Source organism: Trematomus bernacchii, unplaced genomic scaffold (genome assembly GCF_902827165.1).
Source record: "Trematomus bernacchii unplaced genomic scaffold, fTreBer1.1, whole genome shotgun sequence".
NCBI classification, from domain to species: domain Eukaryota; kingdom Metazoa; phylum Chordata; class Actinopteri; order Perciformes; family Nototheniidae; genus Trematomus; species Trematomus bernacchii.
The window spans coordinates 252,567-269,866 of record NW_022987711.1 but is presented as its reverse complement, the minus strand read 5'-3'; the positions used below and the strand labels follow the sequence as shown (position 1 = coordinate 269,866).

The 17,300-nt window shown below is 43.8% G+C and overlaps 1 protein-coding gene across 3 annotated transcripts in view; it reads right to left on the bottom strand.

Moving 5' to 3' along the window:
* Window positions 1-2,196: 2,196 nt before the first annotated feature.
* Window positions 2,197-17,300, bottom strand: part of tmem269 (transmembrane protein 269) — a 39,837-nt gene continuing 24,733 nt past the window's right edge. The window contains exons 5-7 of one of the 3 annotated variants that reach the window (XM_034141028.1): window positions 9,706-9,849; window positions 9,053-9,253; window positions 2,197-4,382 (exon numbers count right to left, since the gene is read on the bottom strand). In XM_034141028.1, the coding sequence (XP_033996919.1) occupies window positions 4,273-4,382; window positions 9,053-9,253; window positions 9,706-9,849 (455 nt within the window). In that variant the 3' untranslated portion in view covers window positions 2,197-4,272. Of the gene's footprint in view, window positions 4,383-6,138; window positions 6,483-9,052; window positions 9,254-9,705; window positions 9,850-17,300 lie in introns of those variants that run through there. The other 2 variants (XM_034141027.1, XM_034141029.1) reach the window with 2 other exon arrangements.

Here is a 17,300-nt window from a genome sequence, read left to right as displayed (position 1 = left end):
ATTTGCCTTCATATATATTTTTAAAACTGCCATAATTCCCAAACCCTACATTCCTGAGACATAATTTTTCATGACAAATGTAGGAAAACATATCGTAGCTTGAAAAATGACAAATAATTCAGTAAAAATAATTAAACAAAATGCCTCTTGAGGGCATGAAGTGACAAAAATGTTCAACATGTCTCCATTAAAGCCCATTGTAATTTCAGGCAGATATTTCCTCACAGCAGCAGCCGCACACCTTTAGTTAAACTGCCAAAAAGGCCACATTATTAACCCGAAAATACACAAAAAGTACACTTCAGATACTCAACTTCCTTGACATGCTTCACATTTGTATCAGACATCCAGATCACCAGACCTCAGGAGAGACAGACAGGTGAGACCGACAGAGAGACAGGTGAGACAGACAGGTGAAACAGACAGATCACCAGACCTTAGGAGAGACAGACAGACAGGTGAGACAGACAGAGAGACAGGTGAGACAGACAGGTGAGACAGACAGATCACCAGACCTCAGGAGAGACAGACAGGTGAGACAGACAGAGAGACAGGTGAGACAGACAGGTGAGACAGACAGATCACCAGACCTCAGGAGAGACAGACAGGTGAGACATCCAGATCACCAGACCTCAGGAGAGACAGACAGAGAGACAGGTGAGACAGAGAGACAGGCAGGTGAGACATCCAGATCACCAGACCTCAGGAGAGACAGACAGACAGGTGAGACAGACAGAGAGACAGGTGAGACATCCAGATCACCAGACCTCAGGAGAGACAGACAGGAGAGACAGACAGAGAGACAGGTTAGACAGACAGGTGAGACATCCAGATCACCAGACCTCAGGAGAGACAGACAGAGAGACAGGTGAGACAGAGAGACAGGCAGGTGAGACAGACAGGTGAGACATCCAGATCACCAGACCTCAGGAGAGACAGAGACAGACAGGTGAGACAGAGAGACAGGTGAGACATCCAGATCACCAGACCTCAGGAGAGACAGGTGAGACATCCAGATCACCAGACCTCAGGAGAGACAGAGACAGACAGGTGAGACAGACAGAGAGAAAAAGTCTTCAGTGACGTGTGCAGTAGAGAGAGAGAGTAACCTGTGTAGTTTGTCCTCAGTACCTGAGAGAGAGAGAGAGAGAGAGAGAGAGAAAACTGTGTAGTTTGTCCTCAGTACCTGAGAGAGAGAGAGATAGAGAGAGAGAGAAAACTGTGTAGTTTGTCCTCAGTACCTGAGATAGAGAGAGAGAGATAGAGAGATAGAGAGAGATAGAGAGAGAGAAAACTGTGTTTGTCCTCAGTACCTGAGATAGAGAGAGAGAGAGATAGAGAGAGATAGAGAGAGAGATAGAGATAGAGAGAGATAGATAGAGAGATAGAGAGAGAGAAAACTGTGTTTGTCCTCAGTACCTGAGATAGAGAGAGAGATAGAGAGAGATAGAGAGAGAGATAGAGATAGAGAGAGATAGAGAGAGAGACAGAGAGAGAGAGAACTGTGTTTGTCCTCAGTACCTGAGATAGAGAGAGAGAGAGAGAGAGAGAGAGAGAGATAGATAGAGAGAGAGAGAACTGTGTTTGTCCTCAGTACCTGAGTGTGGTGCAGGCTCTGGAGTCAGAGGAGCGCTCGGTGAGGAGCGCCCCCTACAGGAGGTTCAGACCTGAGGAGCGCCCCCTACAGGAGGTTCAGACCTGAGGAGTGCCCCCTACAGGAGGTTCAGACCTGAGGAGCGCCCCCTACAGGAGGTTCAGACCTGAGGAGCGCCCCCTACAGGAGGTTCAGACCTGAGGAGTGCCCCCTACAGGAGGTTCAGACCTGAGGAGCGCCCCCTACAGGAGGTTCAGACCTGAGGAGCGCCCCCTACAGGAGGTTCAGACCTGAGGAGCGCCCCCTACAGGAGGTTCAGACCTGAGGAGCGCCCCCTACAGGAGGTTCAGACCTGAGGAGCGCCCCCTACAGGAGGTTCAGACCTGAGGAGCGCCCCCTACAGGAGGTTCAGACCTGAGGAGCCGGTCCACACCAACGCCAAGCTGTCTCCAGTTATTGTGCTTTTTATCTCGTTTTGAATGATCGTTTTACTCCCATGTGTTATTTGATGTGTTCCCTGTCCTCTGGTCACCGGAGGATGTTTTAAACGTTATATATAAATACATAAAAATTGAGATTGTAGAATTAAAAACACTGAAAGCGTCATTTCATTTCCTCTTTATTGTCAAAAAATGTACAGACAGTGAAAGTAAAAGCACAGATCTCATTTCTCTTGTTATCATCATGATGGGGCAAAGTAGAGTTGCTGAACGTGTGCAGCGCTCGGCATGCAAACACCTCACAGTCTGAAACCAAAACACCCACACAGGAAAGCTGAATGTCCCGGAGAGGAACGTGTCTTTGAACGCCTCTCAGGGTACTAAAACTTAGACAGGAACCACGGGGAACATCAGAACCAGAGGAGGCGTGTTCTTTACTTTTACATCAGAAACACTCCAGCTAATGGAGTTTAAAATGAGCTCGTCTTGTTCTGATGTTGCTTTAAAATCAGTGAACTTAAAGAGGCCCAATTCTGTTCATTTAAAGGGTTGATTAGTGTCTCCGTGCTTTAATGCTCAATTTATGTTTCTCATACTGCCTGTTTTCACCCTCTGTCTGAAACCAGAGCTGCTCTGATTGGTCAGCTGGGTTGTGATTCACCAACCACTTAGAGATGTCCCGCCCCCTAACCCTATCACGTACAATGTGTTGGAGGAAAAAGTTAGAATTGGGGATTTTAACAAAAGAAGTCACATTTTGAGATTTCCTGAAAAAAGATTTTTTTTTTTTTTTAAAGAGTCGGAATTCTTGGAAAAAGTCAGAATTCTAACATTTTTAGAAAAAAAAGTCAGAGCCCAGTCCGCTCTGATTGGTTAGCTGGCTGGCGCTGTTGTGATTGGTCAACCAGCTTAAAGATGTCCCGCCCCCTCAGCTTATCAATGTGTCGGAGCGCTATAGTGACGTCACTATGCTCTGGAAGTGGGAGAGAAACGACAGGAAGCCCCCCCCCCCCAAAAAGCAGAATATAGGGCCTCTTTAAACGGTGATCCACCCCTTGATTAAAAGCTTTAAATACAGTCGTGGTTATACTGTGTGATCTCCACACGTGTCACACAGGATTTAGAGCGGCACAAACACACACACGGTGAAACGCAGTCTACAAAACAAGTCCCTCAGACTGAATACTGGCCGAGTCAAAGAGCGACGACACGCTGACGCTCTGCACGACTTGCAGCTGCGTGTTGTCGCTCTTTAATAACAAATCCACACTGGAGAGCCGGCCGAACACTGCTGCTGCTTTAAGGGTTTAGAGTCCAGTGTGGAGTCACTTTTTAAACTGCAATGCCTCCTAAAACAGAGGCACGCCAAAGACCAAACTAAATCTAAACACATCATTTCTTGGACAGAGCCACAACTTGATAAAAACCATAAAGAAGTAGAAGTCGGTGGATTTTCAATTAAAAACTAAGTAAAACCTGCTAACTCTAAAATGAAACGTGTTTTCTGTCACTGGATTTGAAACCAATGCACAAACTGGGAAAGGTGGATTTTTTTTTAAAAAGGAGACAAACATCCTGACCTGAATGCTATGACACCTCAAACCCTGATGCATTCAAAGACAGTCCGTAAACGCAGGACTGCTCATTAGACTGCATTATGCCATCCACAGAAAATAAGAGCCAGGTATTTGTTTTAATCGTGTAATTGTTTGCATGCAAAGACGTCTGAAGAAGCTGCTTCCAGCCTCTCAGATATGAAGCTTGTCTGATTTCTGATTCATCTGGTATTTAAAGTGATGTCTTTTGTCTTAAGGACTGATCTCAGGACTGTTTTCTAACATTTTAAAGCCCGACCTGGAGAAAATAACCGGCAGATAAATGGATAATAGAATAGAGTGGCCTCCCTACTAGTCGTAGTGCTGTCTGTTAAAGATAAACCAGGAAAAGGAATTGGATTTATATTCATCATAAAAAGGCCTGACCTACATACCGTAGCACTGGAACAGTTACTCATTAACACAAGATCATAGTCCCGCGTCATTTCACAATTAAACATTTTATAAACCAAATTAGAGGCAGACATTATAAATGTGTGCGTTTGAAATAATTTCTTCTTTTATCCTGTGTTTAGCAGCAGGCGTGTAGCTCCTCTTCGTCCTCGTCTTCACCGGGACGGCCCGAGGGTAACCTACAGTATTCGGGTTTTTTTTTTTTTTTTGGACAAAGCCAGCACCCGTTTTACACCTTGTTGCTCCAGAGGGATGTTGGAAACAAAATGTAGGAGACTGACCACAACAGGTAGTACACACATGCGGGGGGGAAGGAAGAGCAGAACACCATGGCGACTCCTGGAAATAAAAAAAATATAGAATTTGTGAGAAGAGGATAAGCAATTAAAAAAAACACATTAAAACTCAAGAGCTACGGTAACCTACGGAGGCCGACAGGTGCTAACAGGTGCTAACGTGCTACAACGAAATCTCTTCCATCAGGAGAAGCAGCTTCAGAAAGGATGCAGAGACAAACACCCAAATGTTTCACACGAAGAAACTTCTTCAGCAAAAACACATGCAGCGTTTAGAGAAGTCACTCTTTAGTGTCCCCTGGTCTCCAGCTGTGTGCGTCACTCTTTAGTGTCCCCTGGTCTCCAGCTGTGTGCGTCACTCTTTAGTGTCCCCTGGTCTCCAGCTGTGTGCGTCACTCTTTAGTGTCCCCTGGTCTCCAGCTGTGTGCGTCACTCTTTAGTGTCCCCTGGTCTCCAGCTGTGTGCGTCACTCTTTAGTGTCCCCTGGTCTCCAGCTGTGTGCGTCACTCTTTAGTGTCCCCTGGTCTCCCAGCTGTGTGCGTCACTCTTTAGTGTCCCCTGGTCTCCAGCTGTGTGCGTCACTCTTTAGTGTCCCCTGGTCTGCCAGCTGTGTGCGTCACTCTTTAGTGTCCCCTGGTCTCCCAGCTGTGTGCGTCACTCTTTAGTGTCCCCTGGTCTGCCAGCTGTGTGCGTCACTCTTTAGTGTCCCCTGGTCTCCAGCTGTGTGCGTCACTCTTTAGTGTCCCCTGGTCTCCCAGCTGTGTGCGTCACTCTTTAGTGTCCCCTGGTCTCCCAGCTGTGTGCGTCACTCTTTAGTGTCCCCTGGTCTCTCAGCTGTGTGCGTCTCTCTTTAGTGTCCCCTGGTCTCCCAGCTGTGTGCGTCACTCTTTAGTGTCCCCTGGTCTCCCAGCTGTGTGCGTCACTCTTTAGTGTCCCCTGGTCTCCCAGCTGTGTGCGTCACTCTTTAGTGTCCCCTGGTCTCTCAGCTGTGTGCGTCACTCTTTAGTGTCCCCTGGTCTCCCAGCTGTGTGCGTCACTCTTTAGTGTCCCCTGGTCTCCCAGCTGTGTGCGTCACTCTTTAGTGTCCCCTGGTCTCCCAGCTGTGTGCGTCACTCTTTAGTGTCCCCTGGTCTCTCAGCTGTGTGCGTCACTCTTTAGTGTCCCCTGGTCTCCCAGCTGTGTGCGTCACTCTTTAGTGTCCCCTGGTCTCCCAGCTGTGTGCGTCACTCTTTAGTGTCCCCTGGTCTCCCAGCTGTGTGCGTCACTCTTTAGTGTCCCCTGGTCTCCCAGCTGTGTGCGTCACTCTTTAGTGTCCCCTGGTCTCCCAGCTGTGTGCGTCTCTCTTTAGTGTCCCCTGGTCTCCCAGCTGTGTGCGTCACTCTTTAGTGTCCCCTGGTCTCCCAGCTGTGTGCGTCACTCTTTAGTGTCCCCTGGTCTCCCAGCTGTGTGCGTCACTCTTTAGTGTCCCCTGGTCTCCCAGCTGTGTGCGTCTCTCTTTAGTGTCCCCTGGTCTTTTAGTAAACCCTCAAGTTGCTGAATGTCCTCAACACGCTGCATGTGTTGCTGAAGATGTTTCTTCATGAGGAACATTTAGTTTTTATATCTGCATCCTTTCTGAAGCTGCAGCGTGTTTCTTCTGATGAAAGTATGTAGGATTGTTGAAACTCATTTGCACCTGTCGGCTTCCGTAGTTATTATGGAATAATCTGCCGATTATTTTCTAGACCAGTAATTCCCAAACTCTTGTTTACTTGCTTACGGTCTACCAACTCGACCCAAACTGTCATCAACTTGAATCCAAAAAAATCATTTTATTTCAGACAACAGTTATTTATCACATATACACATCACATTACAATGATGTAAACATAAGCTGTTCAATATTTCTGAACTTAAATTTGGTTGGACTTGACTTTGGCGTGAATTAGCATCGTTAGCGTTAGCTTGACGAGACTGTATTCGGACTCCTTAGTTGGACAATTAAAATTTAAAAAAGCTAAAGGGTCCAAAAAACAGTTTCCAAGTGAAAACGCCGGGCCGACGGGTCAAAGTCAGACGAACATTTAGCTGCTGAAGACGAGTTGCCGTTGGCAGCTGAGCCGCGCCACTTCTAGCAAGAAAATGAATCGACACCAACATCAACCTGGGGTTTAGAGAGATTTGGTTTTTGTACATACTGTAAAAAGTTTGGGAACCTCTGTTCTAGATGAAAATAATCATCGTCAGAAAATATAGAAAAAGTCCATGCTGATATCTTTAAACTATGGGTCTTTAACAGGGGGTCCGTAGCCCCTAGTGGGCGCTCTGAGTTACTGCACAAACTACTGTTTTCAATGAAAATTTAAATAAGTCTGAAAATACATTATACAGTAACATGTATACAACATATTATTATTGAGAATAAATCGGCCTATTCGGAAAAAACAAACAAAAAAAACAACATTTATTTTACACAACATAATAAAAGTCTAACTGTTAGTTATGAATCCAAGCTAAGCTAGCTCACCTGCGCTAAATCAGGGTATAACAACTATTCATATCAGCCAACTAATCAGCTGTGGCAACGTTTTAATATTTACTTAGCTTCATATTGTTTGCACCATAAAAATATTTACATCTCCACTTTCTTGTGGTGTCCCTCAGGGCTCAGTTCTTGGCCCATTCTTGTTCATTATTTAAATTCTCCTTCTTACATTTTATATTTAAAGAATGTAAAAAAAAAGTAGATTTTATGATAAGAATGTATGCACCTTCGTGTTTTAAACGCTTCTGACTGTAAGACACTGAGTTTTAGAACAATGCAAAATGGGAAATATGGAGTTAAAGGGGCCCTATTCATAATACTATGTAGTGTCTCTACTTTAAAGAGTCCTCTCCTGCTGATGTTCAGGTGTATATCAGTAGTGTCTCTACTTTAAAGAGTCCTCTCCTGCTGATGTTCAGGTGTATATCAGTAGTGTCTCTACTTTAAAGAGTCCTCTCCTGCTGATGTTCAGGTGTATATCAGTAGTGTCTCTACTTTAAAGAGTCCTCTCCTGCTGATGTTCAGGTGTATATCAGTAGTGTCTCTACTTTAAAGAGTCCTCTCCTGCTGATGTTCAGGTGTATATCAGTAGTGTCTCTACTTTAAAGAGTCCTCTTCTGCTGATGTTCAGGTGTATATCAGTATGTAGTGTCTCTACTTTAAAGAGTCCTCTCCTGCTGATGTTCAGGTGTATATCAGTATGTAGTGTCTCTACTTTAAAGAGTCCTCTCCTGCTGATGTCCAGGTGTATATCAGTATGTAGTGTCTCTACTTTAAAGAGTCCTCTCCTGCTGATGTTCAGGTGTATATCAGTATGTAGTGTCTCTACTTTAAAGAGTCCTCTCCTGCTGATGTTCAGGTGTATATCAGTATGTAGTGTCTCTACTTTAAAGAGTCCTCTCCTGCTGATGTTCAGGTGTATATCAGTATGTAGTGTCTCTACTTTAAAGAGTCCTCTCCTGCTGATGTTCAGGTGTATATCAGTATGTAGTGTCTCTACTTTAAAGAGTCCTCTCCTGCTGATGTTCAGGTGTATATCAGTATGTAGTGTCTCTACTTTAAAGAGTCCTCTCCTGCTGATGTTCAGGTGTATATCAGTATGTAGTGTCTCTTCTTTAAAGAGTCCTCTCCTGCTGATGTTCAGGTGTATATCAGTATGTAGTGTCTCTACTTTAAAGAGTCCTCTCCTGCTGATGTCCAGGTGTATATCAGTATGTAGTGTCTCTACTTTAAAGAGTCCTCTCCTGCTGATGTTCAGGTGTATATCAGTATGTAGTGTCTCTACTTTAAAGAGTCCTCTCTATAAAAGTGTTGTTGAGGGCCTAGTTTAATATGAAACTCAAGCTACCGATCCGACTAAATTTCACTGCTGATTTAAATTCAGTCTGACAGTTAGTTTCTATTTGCAGTTTAAGGTCTCCCATCTTAAATGTTTTGGATATGTAATACATCAATATGGCTTCAACTTCCACCTGTATGCTGACGATATGCAACTCTATATATGCACATCAGCTCTCTGATACCCTTGAACCGTGCCAGGCTACGTAAATGATGTTAATGCTCAGATGACCTGCAATTACCTTACACTTAATCTCGTTAAATTTGAGGCTATCCTCCGTGCTGCCACAGCCAAACTTTGCCAACATTCACTTCTAAATCTGTCCATGGTTTCATTATCGAGGTCAGAAATGTAGGAGTAACTTTATACTTCTCTCAGGGTCTGAATAACTCTCCTTTTTACATTAGCCTTTCCCAGTGCTTCGTAATGTTTTAATTAAGGACATGTTCGTATCTGTACATATTATTAATCACCACCGCTAAGCTAAAGGTGGCTAATGTTGGGCTATAAAGGAACTACAGCACGGTCACATGACTTCACGTCACCACCGCTAAGCTAAAGGAGGCTAACGTTGCTTCAGTTTGTGTTAACCACCTTATTACATTTCATTTAATTTACCTGACGCTTTTATCCAAAGAGACTTACAATTACCAACTACAGGGACATTCTCCCTGGAGGGCTAAGTGCCTTACTCAAGGGCACACTAGTGGTGGTGTTCCTGGCGACCTTCCGATCTTCAGCCCACTATCCATTAGACCACCACTATTATATTTGCTCGACGCTACCATAAGTGGAAAGAAATGAAAGTGAGATGGAGTGAAAAGGTGGAGGTGTGTGAGATGGTCTTTACCTCCAGCGTACACTGCCTTCTTCCAGGCCTGGGACTCGAGCACGCGGTCGTGAGGGTAGAAGCTCTGGCTGATCATGAAGAGGATCATGGCCACAGCGATGATGCGCAGCATCGGGAGGTTCCCCCCCGACAGCAGGGAGGCGCTGGCCAGGATCCCAGAGGAGTAGATGCAGGGGAGACCACGGTACATGAAGGGAACTCCTGTGGGAATAACACAAAACTACACTTAGACATGTTCATATTGAACAGCATGCATATTAAAACCGCTAGAAGAGTCTGTTAGGTTCAGAAAGTAACAGCACCTTAACACAGCTTTTAAAACCAGGAAAAGTGTCCTTTTTACTAGTTTGTTATTGACTTCTCATTGAGAACGTTGTCATGTTGCCGTTGTTCAGCATGGAAACATTCATTAGCTAACAATGACATTATTGTTCTATTAATATAAAGGGAGGTCAGGTACTCTTTAAAACAGCTGCTAGTTATGGGTACTTTTTACTGAAGTACATTTCAAAGCCCATACTTTTTTACTTTTACTTTGGTAAAAGTAGAAGTATTGACTAAACTTCTTTACTCAATACTTCTACCAGAGTATTTTTAAACATGAGTATCTGTACTTCTACTTGAGTAAAGGATGTTTTTAGTGTAACTCTCACCACTGGTGTAGAAACAGAGGCGGACGAACACTGAAAGCACGTAGCAGACACACAGGATGTTGTCCATCAGGTCTGTGGTCCTCAGCAGCAGAGCGGTGGCGATGCCGAACGTCGTGAAGTCGGCGAAATCATCCAGCTTTGCACCTGAACGCAACATGGAAAAATGTGACAGTGTTAGATATAAACAATTCCAGAAGTTTGTTTCATCCCACAGGCCATAAGACTGTTAAACACCTGAACATCCATAACATTCATCTGTTTTGCATCTTGTAAATTATTTATATTTACTTGCACTATTTTATCCGATTTATTGTGTTGCATTGTGGGAGGAGCCTGTGACCTCAGAATTTCATTGACATAACTACACTGTAGCTCTGAACACGTGACAATAAAAGCCTTGAACCTTGAATCTAGTCACACATTGCATTGTGAATAACAGGATTTATTAAAGCTCCCACTGATGCCACAGCTTCCAGCTTTGCACCTGAACGCAGCACGGAAAAATGAGACCGTTTTTTCAGTCTTGTTTTCTGAGCATTGTTGAATGTGTGTGTTATTGCTATTGAGATGTTGACATTTTTAAATGTTTATTTCTTGTCTTTTCAGTTTATTGTACAATGCCATGTCTTTTTATGCTGCTGCAACACAAACATTTCCCAACTGTGGATCAATAAAGTACTTCTGATCTTATCTTCTTTGTTGGCAGCATTCTTTGTTTAAAAGGAATAAACATTTTAGTTAACGTTCACTCTGAGTCCCTCTGTTATTGGTTGTTTTTTGTTACTGCCCCCTAGACCAGCGGTTCCCAACCGTTTTCAACTCAGGGCCCACTTAACCTGTTAAGCACCAAGCCTGCTTTTCATGTTTCAGGCTCGAAAATGACATGCCCAAAACAAATGACTACAAGTTAACTTTTAAAAGGGTTATATGAATAATTTCTTTTATCAAAGCAAGGTTACATCTGTGAGTTGGATGTAGAAGTGTCAGAATCAATATAAATGTTTTTTATTTTAAAGAAAATTCAGATTTTACATAGTAAAAAACTGTAAATTATAGTGTCCGTCCAAAAATTATTTTTTACTTATAGTGAAAACTACCCTTGGATGATGGGTTAGTAGACTAAAAGCTTTAGGAATCCAAAGTACAACATATAATAAGTACCCTGTATCAAGATTGATGCAAAACAAGTGACATTTGACCTTTTTAGAGAGGTTTAGCCAAAACCACCCCACCTCTGAGGTGATTTGGGTGAAAATTGTTTTTTTTCCATATCTCTGGCCCCCCTTGGTTGATTTTGATGGTTGACACCTCTTTCTGACCGTTAGAGCCAATAGAATCGAAGGGGGAGACCCCCACACACACACACATTGTGAAGAGAAGAGGTGGGCGCTTCGCGCATGTAATTTTGCAGCAGAGTGGACCTATCTCTAGCTCTGACATTTGGAAACGAAAAAGCAGTTTTATTGCTTATGGATTATCAGAAATCATTTCAAAGAGGACACAGACACATTGGATGAACCTATGGATTAACTGCAGCATCGTTTTATCGTTTTAATGCCATTGAAGACCAGTTTTGACCAAGGTAAGCCATGTTAGCGTTTCTAGCTACTTAGCTCCACATGTTATGATGTACGCTTTTGTTTATAGCGTCGCAAATGTTTATCACTGAGTGTTGAGGTGGGCACCAAACGATTCAGTGTCTCCAGGAGATGCTAATCGAGGGGTTGGCTGTGCATCTAGGATAAGTAATAAGGGAGTTATGAGTGAGTTTAAGTGCCGTTTTAGGTTACATTTTTTCGCTCGTGGCTAATTCAGAGGCTGAGTGTTAGCATTGTGGGGTTTTTTGGGAAAAAAAATTAAAAAGATCAGTTAGCTGAGTTTCTTCCCGTTACATGGATATAAAACATTCATAGTTTATTAAATATTAAGATTCCTTAGACGTTGTTCCTGCAAATGACGCGTTTATCCGCCCGGTACCGGGGGGGCGGTGCGTAACAGGTTAAGAATCTAAAAAATGTGCGCGGCCCACATTCAACCATAAACAATACGGAGGCTAAATAAAGTTCTGATTAGTCGATTCAGAACATGTGGCAAGTTGTTAATCCAGTAGAACAGACCGCTGTCAAGGACTGTAATGACCGTTACTAAGGACTGTAATGACCGTGTTGCTCAGGACTGTAATGACCGTTGCTAAGGACTGTAATGACCGTTGCCAAGGACTGTACGGACCGTTGCCAAGGACTGTAATGACCGTTGCTAAGGACTGTAATCCCCGTTGCTAAAAACTGTAATGAACGTTGCTATGGACTGTAATGACCGATGCTAAGGACTGTAATGACCGATGCTAAGGACTGTTGCTAAGGACTGTAATGACCGTTGCTAAGGACTGTAATGACCGTTGCCAAGGACTGTAATGACCGATGCAAAGGACTGTAATCACTGTTGCTAAGGACTGTAATGACCGCTTTAGCTTGTGGAGATAATTCTCCACAAGACGTCAGTTCGTCTTGTCCTGTCTCCATGCGAGAACTCTGCTCTTCAGTGTTTGCTTTGATGACCCAAAGTCCATTATTTGTTTCTGAAACTTATGTCAAGTTTAGTTCCTCACGTTCTGAGCGTTTTTCTTTTGTTATCTTTGATCGTCGTGTGCTGCTGTCCTGGTGAGATTTTGACGTAACGGAGAGACCGGAGCGGCTTCGCGTTCGGGCTGCGGCCTGCTTTACACCTGCTGTAGCGGAGGCCTGTATCCACCTGCTCCACCTGTCGTGCTCTACGGTGCCGAGGAGGTTTTACCACGGGGATATCGCGGAGAGACCGGAGCGCCTCTACGTTTCGGGCTGGACCTGCTTCGCCTATCCTGTACTGCTGAGGAGGTTTTACACCGGGGTCATCGCGGAGAGACCGGAGCACCTCTACGCCTCGAGCTGGGCCTGCTTCGCCTATCCTGCTGTGCTGAGGAGGTTTTACACCGGGGTCATCGCGGAGAGACCGGAGCGCCTCCACGTTTCGGGCCTGCTTGCGCGCCTATCCGGATGCTGTGCTGGTCTGGGAAAATGGCCCCTATCGTGATTCTGCTATGCCTGTTAGCTATTTTGGACAATGAGAAGTTCTCTCGTCATCCTGAGAAGTCGACTGGGTTCAGGTCTGTTCTACCGCCCGCAGTGGACATCCCCTGTAAAGGTTCGGATGTGTTACACAAACAATTACTGGTTGCCTTGTCACAGACATTCAGTTCGACAAATGTTTGTCTTTCTCACTTGCCTGCTATGATGGTTCTTCAGGACTGCTTCTTGAGCTCTAATCTCACTTTCGCAGAGTTTGCTGGTGACTTTAAAGCAGATGACAATGTATGTGTGTCGGTTAAGAGGAAAAGGTGCTTGTTTTTTTTGCTATTATTACTATCAGGGAATGTACAACTAAACCCTGGACCGCCCAGCAGCAGTAGTAGTCAGATAGCTACTCCTGCTGATTTTATTTCTAGATCTGGGTTGGGATTCATTCACTTAAATGTGCGCAGTCTGTTACCTAAGTTAGATTTTGTCCGCATTTGGGCGAGCTCGACTGATGCTGATATCATTGTCTTATCAGAAACGTGGCTAGATAAATCTATTTTGGCCTCTGACATCTACTTAAATGGTTATAGTGTATATCGTACCGACCGTCCTAAAAAAGGTGGTGGCGTTGCCATTTATGTGAAAAATAAGTTTTGTGTAACCAAGATGGTTTCCAAATCTATTAGTAAACAACTAGAATTTTTAGCCTTAAATATTGAAGTAGCAAAGGGTCAACAGGTCATGGTGGTGGGCTGCTACAGACCCCCCTCAGCTGTCAAGGACTCTTTATCTTCATTGGCAAAACTTTTATCTCAACTTGACTACAAGGAAATAGTGCTGCTTGGAGATTTGAACTGGGACTGGTTAACTTCTGTGTCAGAGGATTTTAAAAACCTTTGTATCTCTCTGAATGTTACTCAGATTATAGACAGTCCTACTCGCCCTAACATTAAGTCCCCTAATAAATCCTCCTTAATTGATCTCATTTTAACTAATGTTCCCCATAAATACTTATCTGCAGGGGCGGACTGGCCATCTGTAGAATCTGGAGAACCACAGAACGGCCGGTCGTCAAGGGCTGTTGACGGCCGGCCGGCCCTTTACATTTTTTTTGTTTAAAGTCATTATTTAAGTTGCGCTTACGGCCGACAGAGGGCGACAGCGGCCGCTAATGCAGTTGTGTGGTTCTTATTTGTCAAATAATCACACACGAAGAAGAAAAAAGACCGGCCACACGAAGGCCCTCGCGGAGGGTCCGCCACATTTAAGTGCTGTTCCAAACCAACTAGTGTGGAGCGGTGTGGAGGGGGAGTGGGCTATCAAGCCCTCAAACAGCGAGTCTGCAGCGGTGCTGACTGGAGACCGGTCTCTACCTGACCGGAGTCACGCTGTGTGTGTCCGTCAGGTAACACGCTGTTTACAAACAGTTCCAGCAAACATCCACTGATAAACTCGCAGGTGATGCATATAAATGATGCATATAAATGTCGCAAATTGACAGACCTTTTTGGCAGCAGCGCTGCTACAAGCACTATCAGCAGCAGCTTAGAACAAGTGCAAGATGATGAAGAGAATGATGAGGGCGCGAGTTCAGATATACAGCCAGCCTCCTGCGTTCATGATGAGGGACAGAGAGTTGAGCTGGTGGAAGAACCAGCTCAACTGGCACATACAAGTGCAGGGCAAGAGCAAGAGGTGGGTGAGAATTATCCCTTGAACTCAGTGGCGTTTTCTCCTGGAGGCCAAGGGAAGCCAGGCTTCCCCTGTTTTTTTGGATTGTAGTTATAATTTTAATAAATAAATAAAAACACTTCGTTTAGTTTCGGTAAATATTCTGCCGGTCCATCTCTCCCCCATTCTCATTGAGTATTTTACAAAGAGTGAAACAGCGCCCCTCTAGATGTTATGGTGAAACAGTAGATTGCACTCTGTTGCGAGAGGAGGCTAGCCGAAATTGGCTTCCCTTGGTGAAAAGAAATTGAGGGATTGACCAATCAGATGAGGCTCACGTCATGCCTCACAATCAAATCAAATCGCATCAACTTCAGTTCGTACTGTAACTGTCATCACCGCCCTTAAAAAGTAGCAAGCAACTGAAGCAAGTGCAATTATGGAGGGTGGAGATTTGGATTATTTCATAAAAAATAATTTTACTAAACTTCCGCTACTACAGCAGCAACTCAAAATGAAATCTGATGACAGGCCAATGCCCAAACTGGAGCTGTGTACAGAGAGGAAAAAAGGAGCGAATCGGACGTAAAACTTTAAATAATAAACAGCGGATTTCTAACATTTGACATTTCATGTGTCCGGACTGGGTCAGTTTCCAGGGCTGAATTTTAGTCCCAGTCCGCCCCTGCTTATCTGTGGGAGTATTTGCAAATGATGTGAGTGATCACTGTGTTGTAGCCACAATTAGGGACACTAAGGTCCAAAAGGTTAAACCTTGCATTATCAGTAAGAGAGACATAAAACATTTTGTGGAGCAGGGTTTTGTTCATGATCTGTTTGGGTTTGATTGGGGTAAAATCGATCTGTGTGCTGATGTAGAACTGCATGGTCTTATATTTATCTTGGTTTTATGGAGATCATTGATAGACATGCACCCCTGCGTAAATTTAGAGTGAAGGGACGAGACAATCCTTGGTTTCCTGCTGAACTGTCCAGTCTCCTGCATGAGAGAAACAAGGCCTGGGCAAAGGCTAGGAAATCAGGCTCAGAGGTAGAATGGCTGCGTTTTAGGCAGCTAAGAAATAGCTTCACATCACAAATAAAAAGTGCTAAGTCAAAGTACTATCTGTCAGTTACCACAAAGAACCTAAATAATCCTGGAACATTTTGGAAAGCCATAAAATCGCTATCCACCGGTGAGATCCGTAATGAGCTACCTCCGTGCATTACCACAGCATCTGGCTCTATATCGGACAGGGCCACCATGTTACATTGCTTTAATGAGCATTTTGTGTCCTGTGGCTCTCTGTGTGATTCTGTGACTAACTCTGCTTCTGTGAACACCTCAGTCTGTGACTCTGAACAATGTGGTCTGGAAAACCCTTTTAGTTTTACTGCTTTCACTGTAAATGTTGTTCATGAAGCTTTAACCAAGTTAGATCCTAAGAAACCGGCCGGCCCGGACAACGTAGAACCTTTCTTTTTAAAGATAGCTGCAGATTTTATTGCTCCACCTCTCACTACTCTTTTTAACCTCTCCCTCAGCACAAATGCAATTCCTAAAGTATGGAAGTCAGCGTATGTCCTGCCTTTGCTGAAAGGAGGGGAGGCAACCGTTTTAAATAATTATAGGCCCATCTCTAAATGATCAGTTCTGGCCAAGGTTCTTGAACGCCTAGTGAGTGAGCAGGTAAAGGTGTTTTTATATACAAATGACATCCTGTCTAAACATCAGTCAGGCTTCAGAAAGCAACATAGCACCATCACTGCCACAATGAAAGTGGTGAATGACATTACGAGTATTTTAGATAAAAAGCAGAGTTGTGCAGCTCTATTTATTGACCTTTCCAAAGCGTTTGATACCGTCGATCATTGCATCTTAAAGCAGAGGCTACTCAGTATTGGCTTATCCAGCCATGCAGTGGGTGGTTTGTGAACTACCTCTCTGAAAGGTCCCAATGTGTTCACTTTGATGGGCTGTCTTCTGAGTGGTTGAACATTACTAATGGTGTTCCTCAAGGTTCTGTTTTAGGTCCACTTTTATTCTCCATCTACATCAATAGTTTAGGTGAAAATGTCGATGGAGCAACCTTACATTTTTATGCGGATGATACCGTTATGTACTGTGCAGGTCCCTCCATTAACCTGTTCCACTCTGAGCCTGTTTTTCAGGTCTCAGGCTCGAAAATGACATTCCCAGAACAAATGACCATATCTTCCCTTCCAAAAGGGTTAAATTAATAATCTTTTTTCTCAAAGTAATGATAAACCTGTGAGTTGGATGTAGAAGTGTCAGAATCAATATAAATGTTTTTTATTTTAAAGAAAATTCAGATTTTACATAGTAAAAAACTGTAAATTATAGTGTCCGTCCAAAAATTATTTTTTACAGATAGTGAAAACTACCCTTGGATGATGGGTTAGTAGACTAAAAGCTTTAGGAATCCAAAGTACAACATATAATAAGTACCCTGTATCAAGATTGATGCAAAACAAGTGAAATTTGACCTTTTTAGAGAGGTTTAGCCAAAAACTGGGCCATCTGGGGTCATTTGGGTGGATTTGACCTATCTCTGGCCCCCCTTGCTCGATCTGGTTGGTTGACATACCCTTGTGACCGTTAGAGCCAATAGAATCGAAGGAGGAGACTCACATACACATACATTGTAAAGAAAAAATGTTGCCGCTTCGCGTGTGGAAAGCGAAACTAAACTGGAGGAATGTCTCCTTCTGGAGTTTGGAAACTAAAACGCAGTTGTATTGCTTATGGATTATCAGAAATAATTTCAAAGAAGGCACAGACACATAGGATGAACCTATGGATTAACTGCAGCATCGTTTTTTTATCGTTTTAATGCCATTGAAGACCAC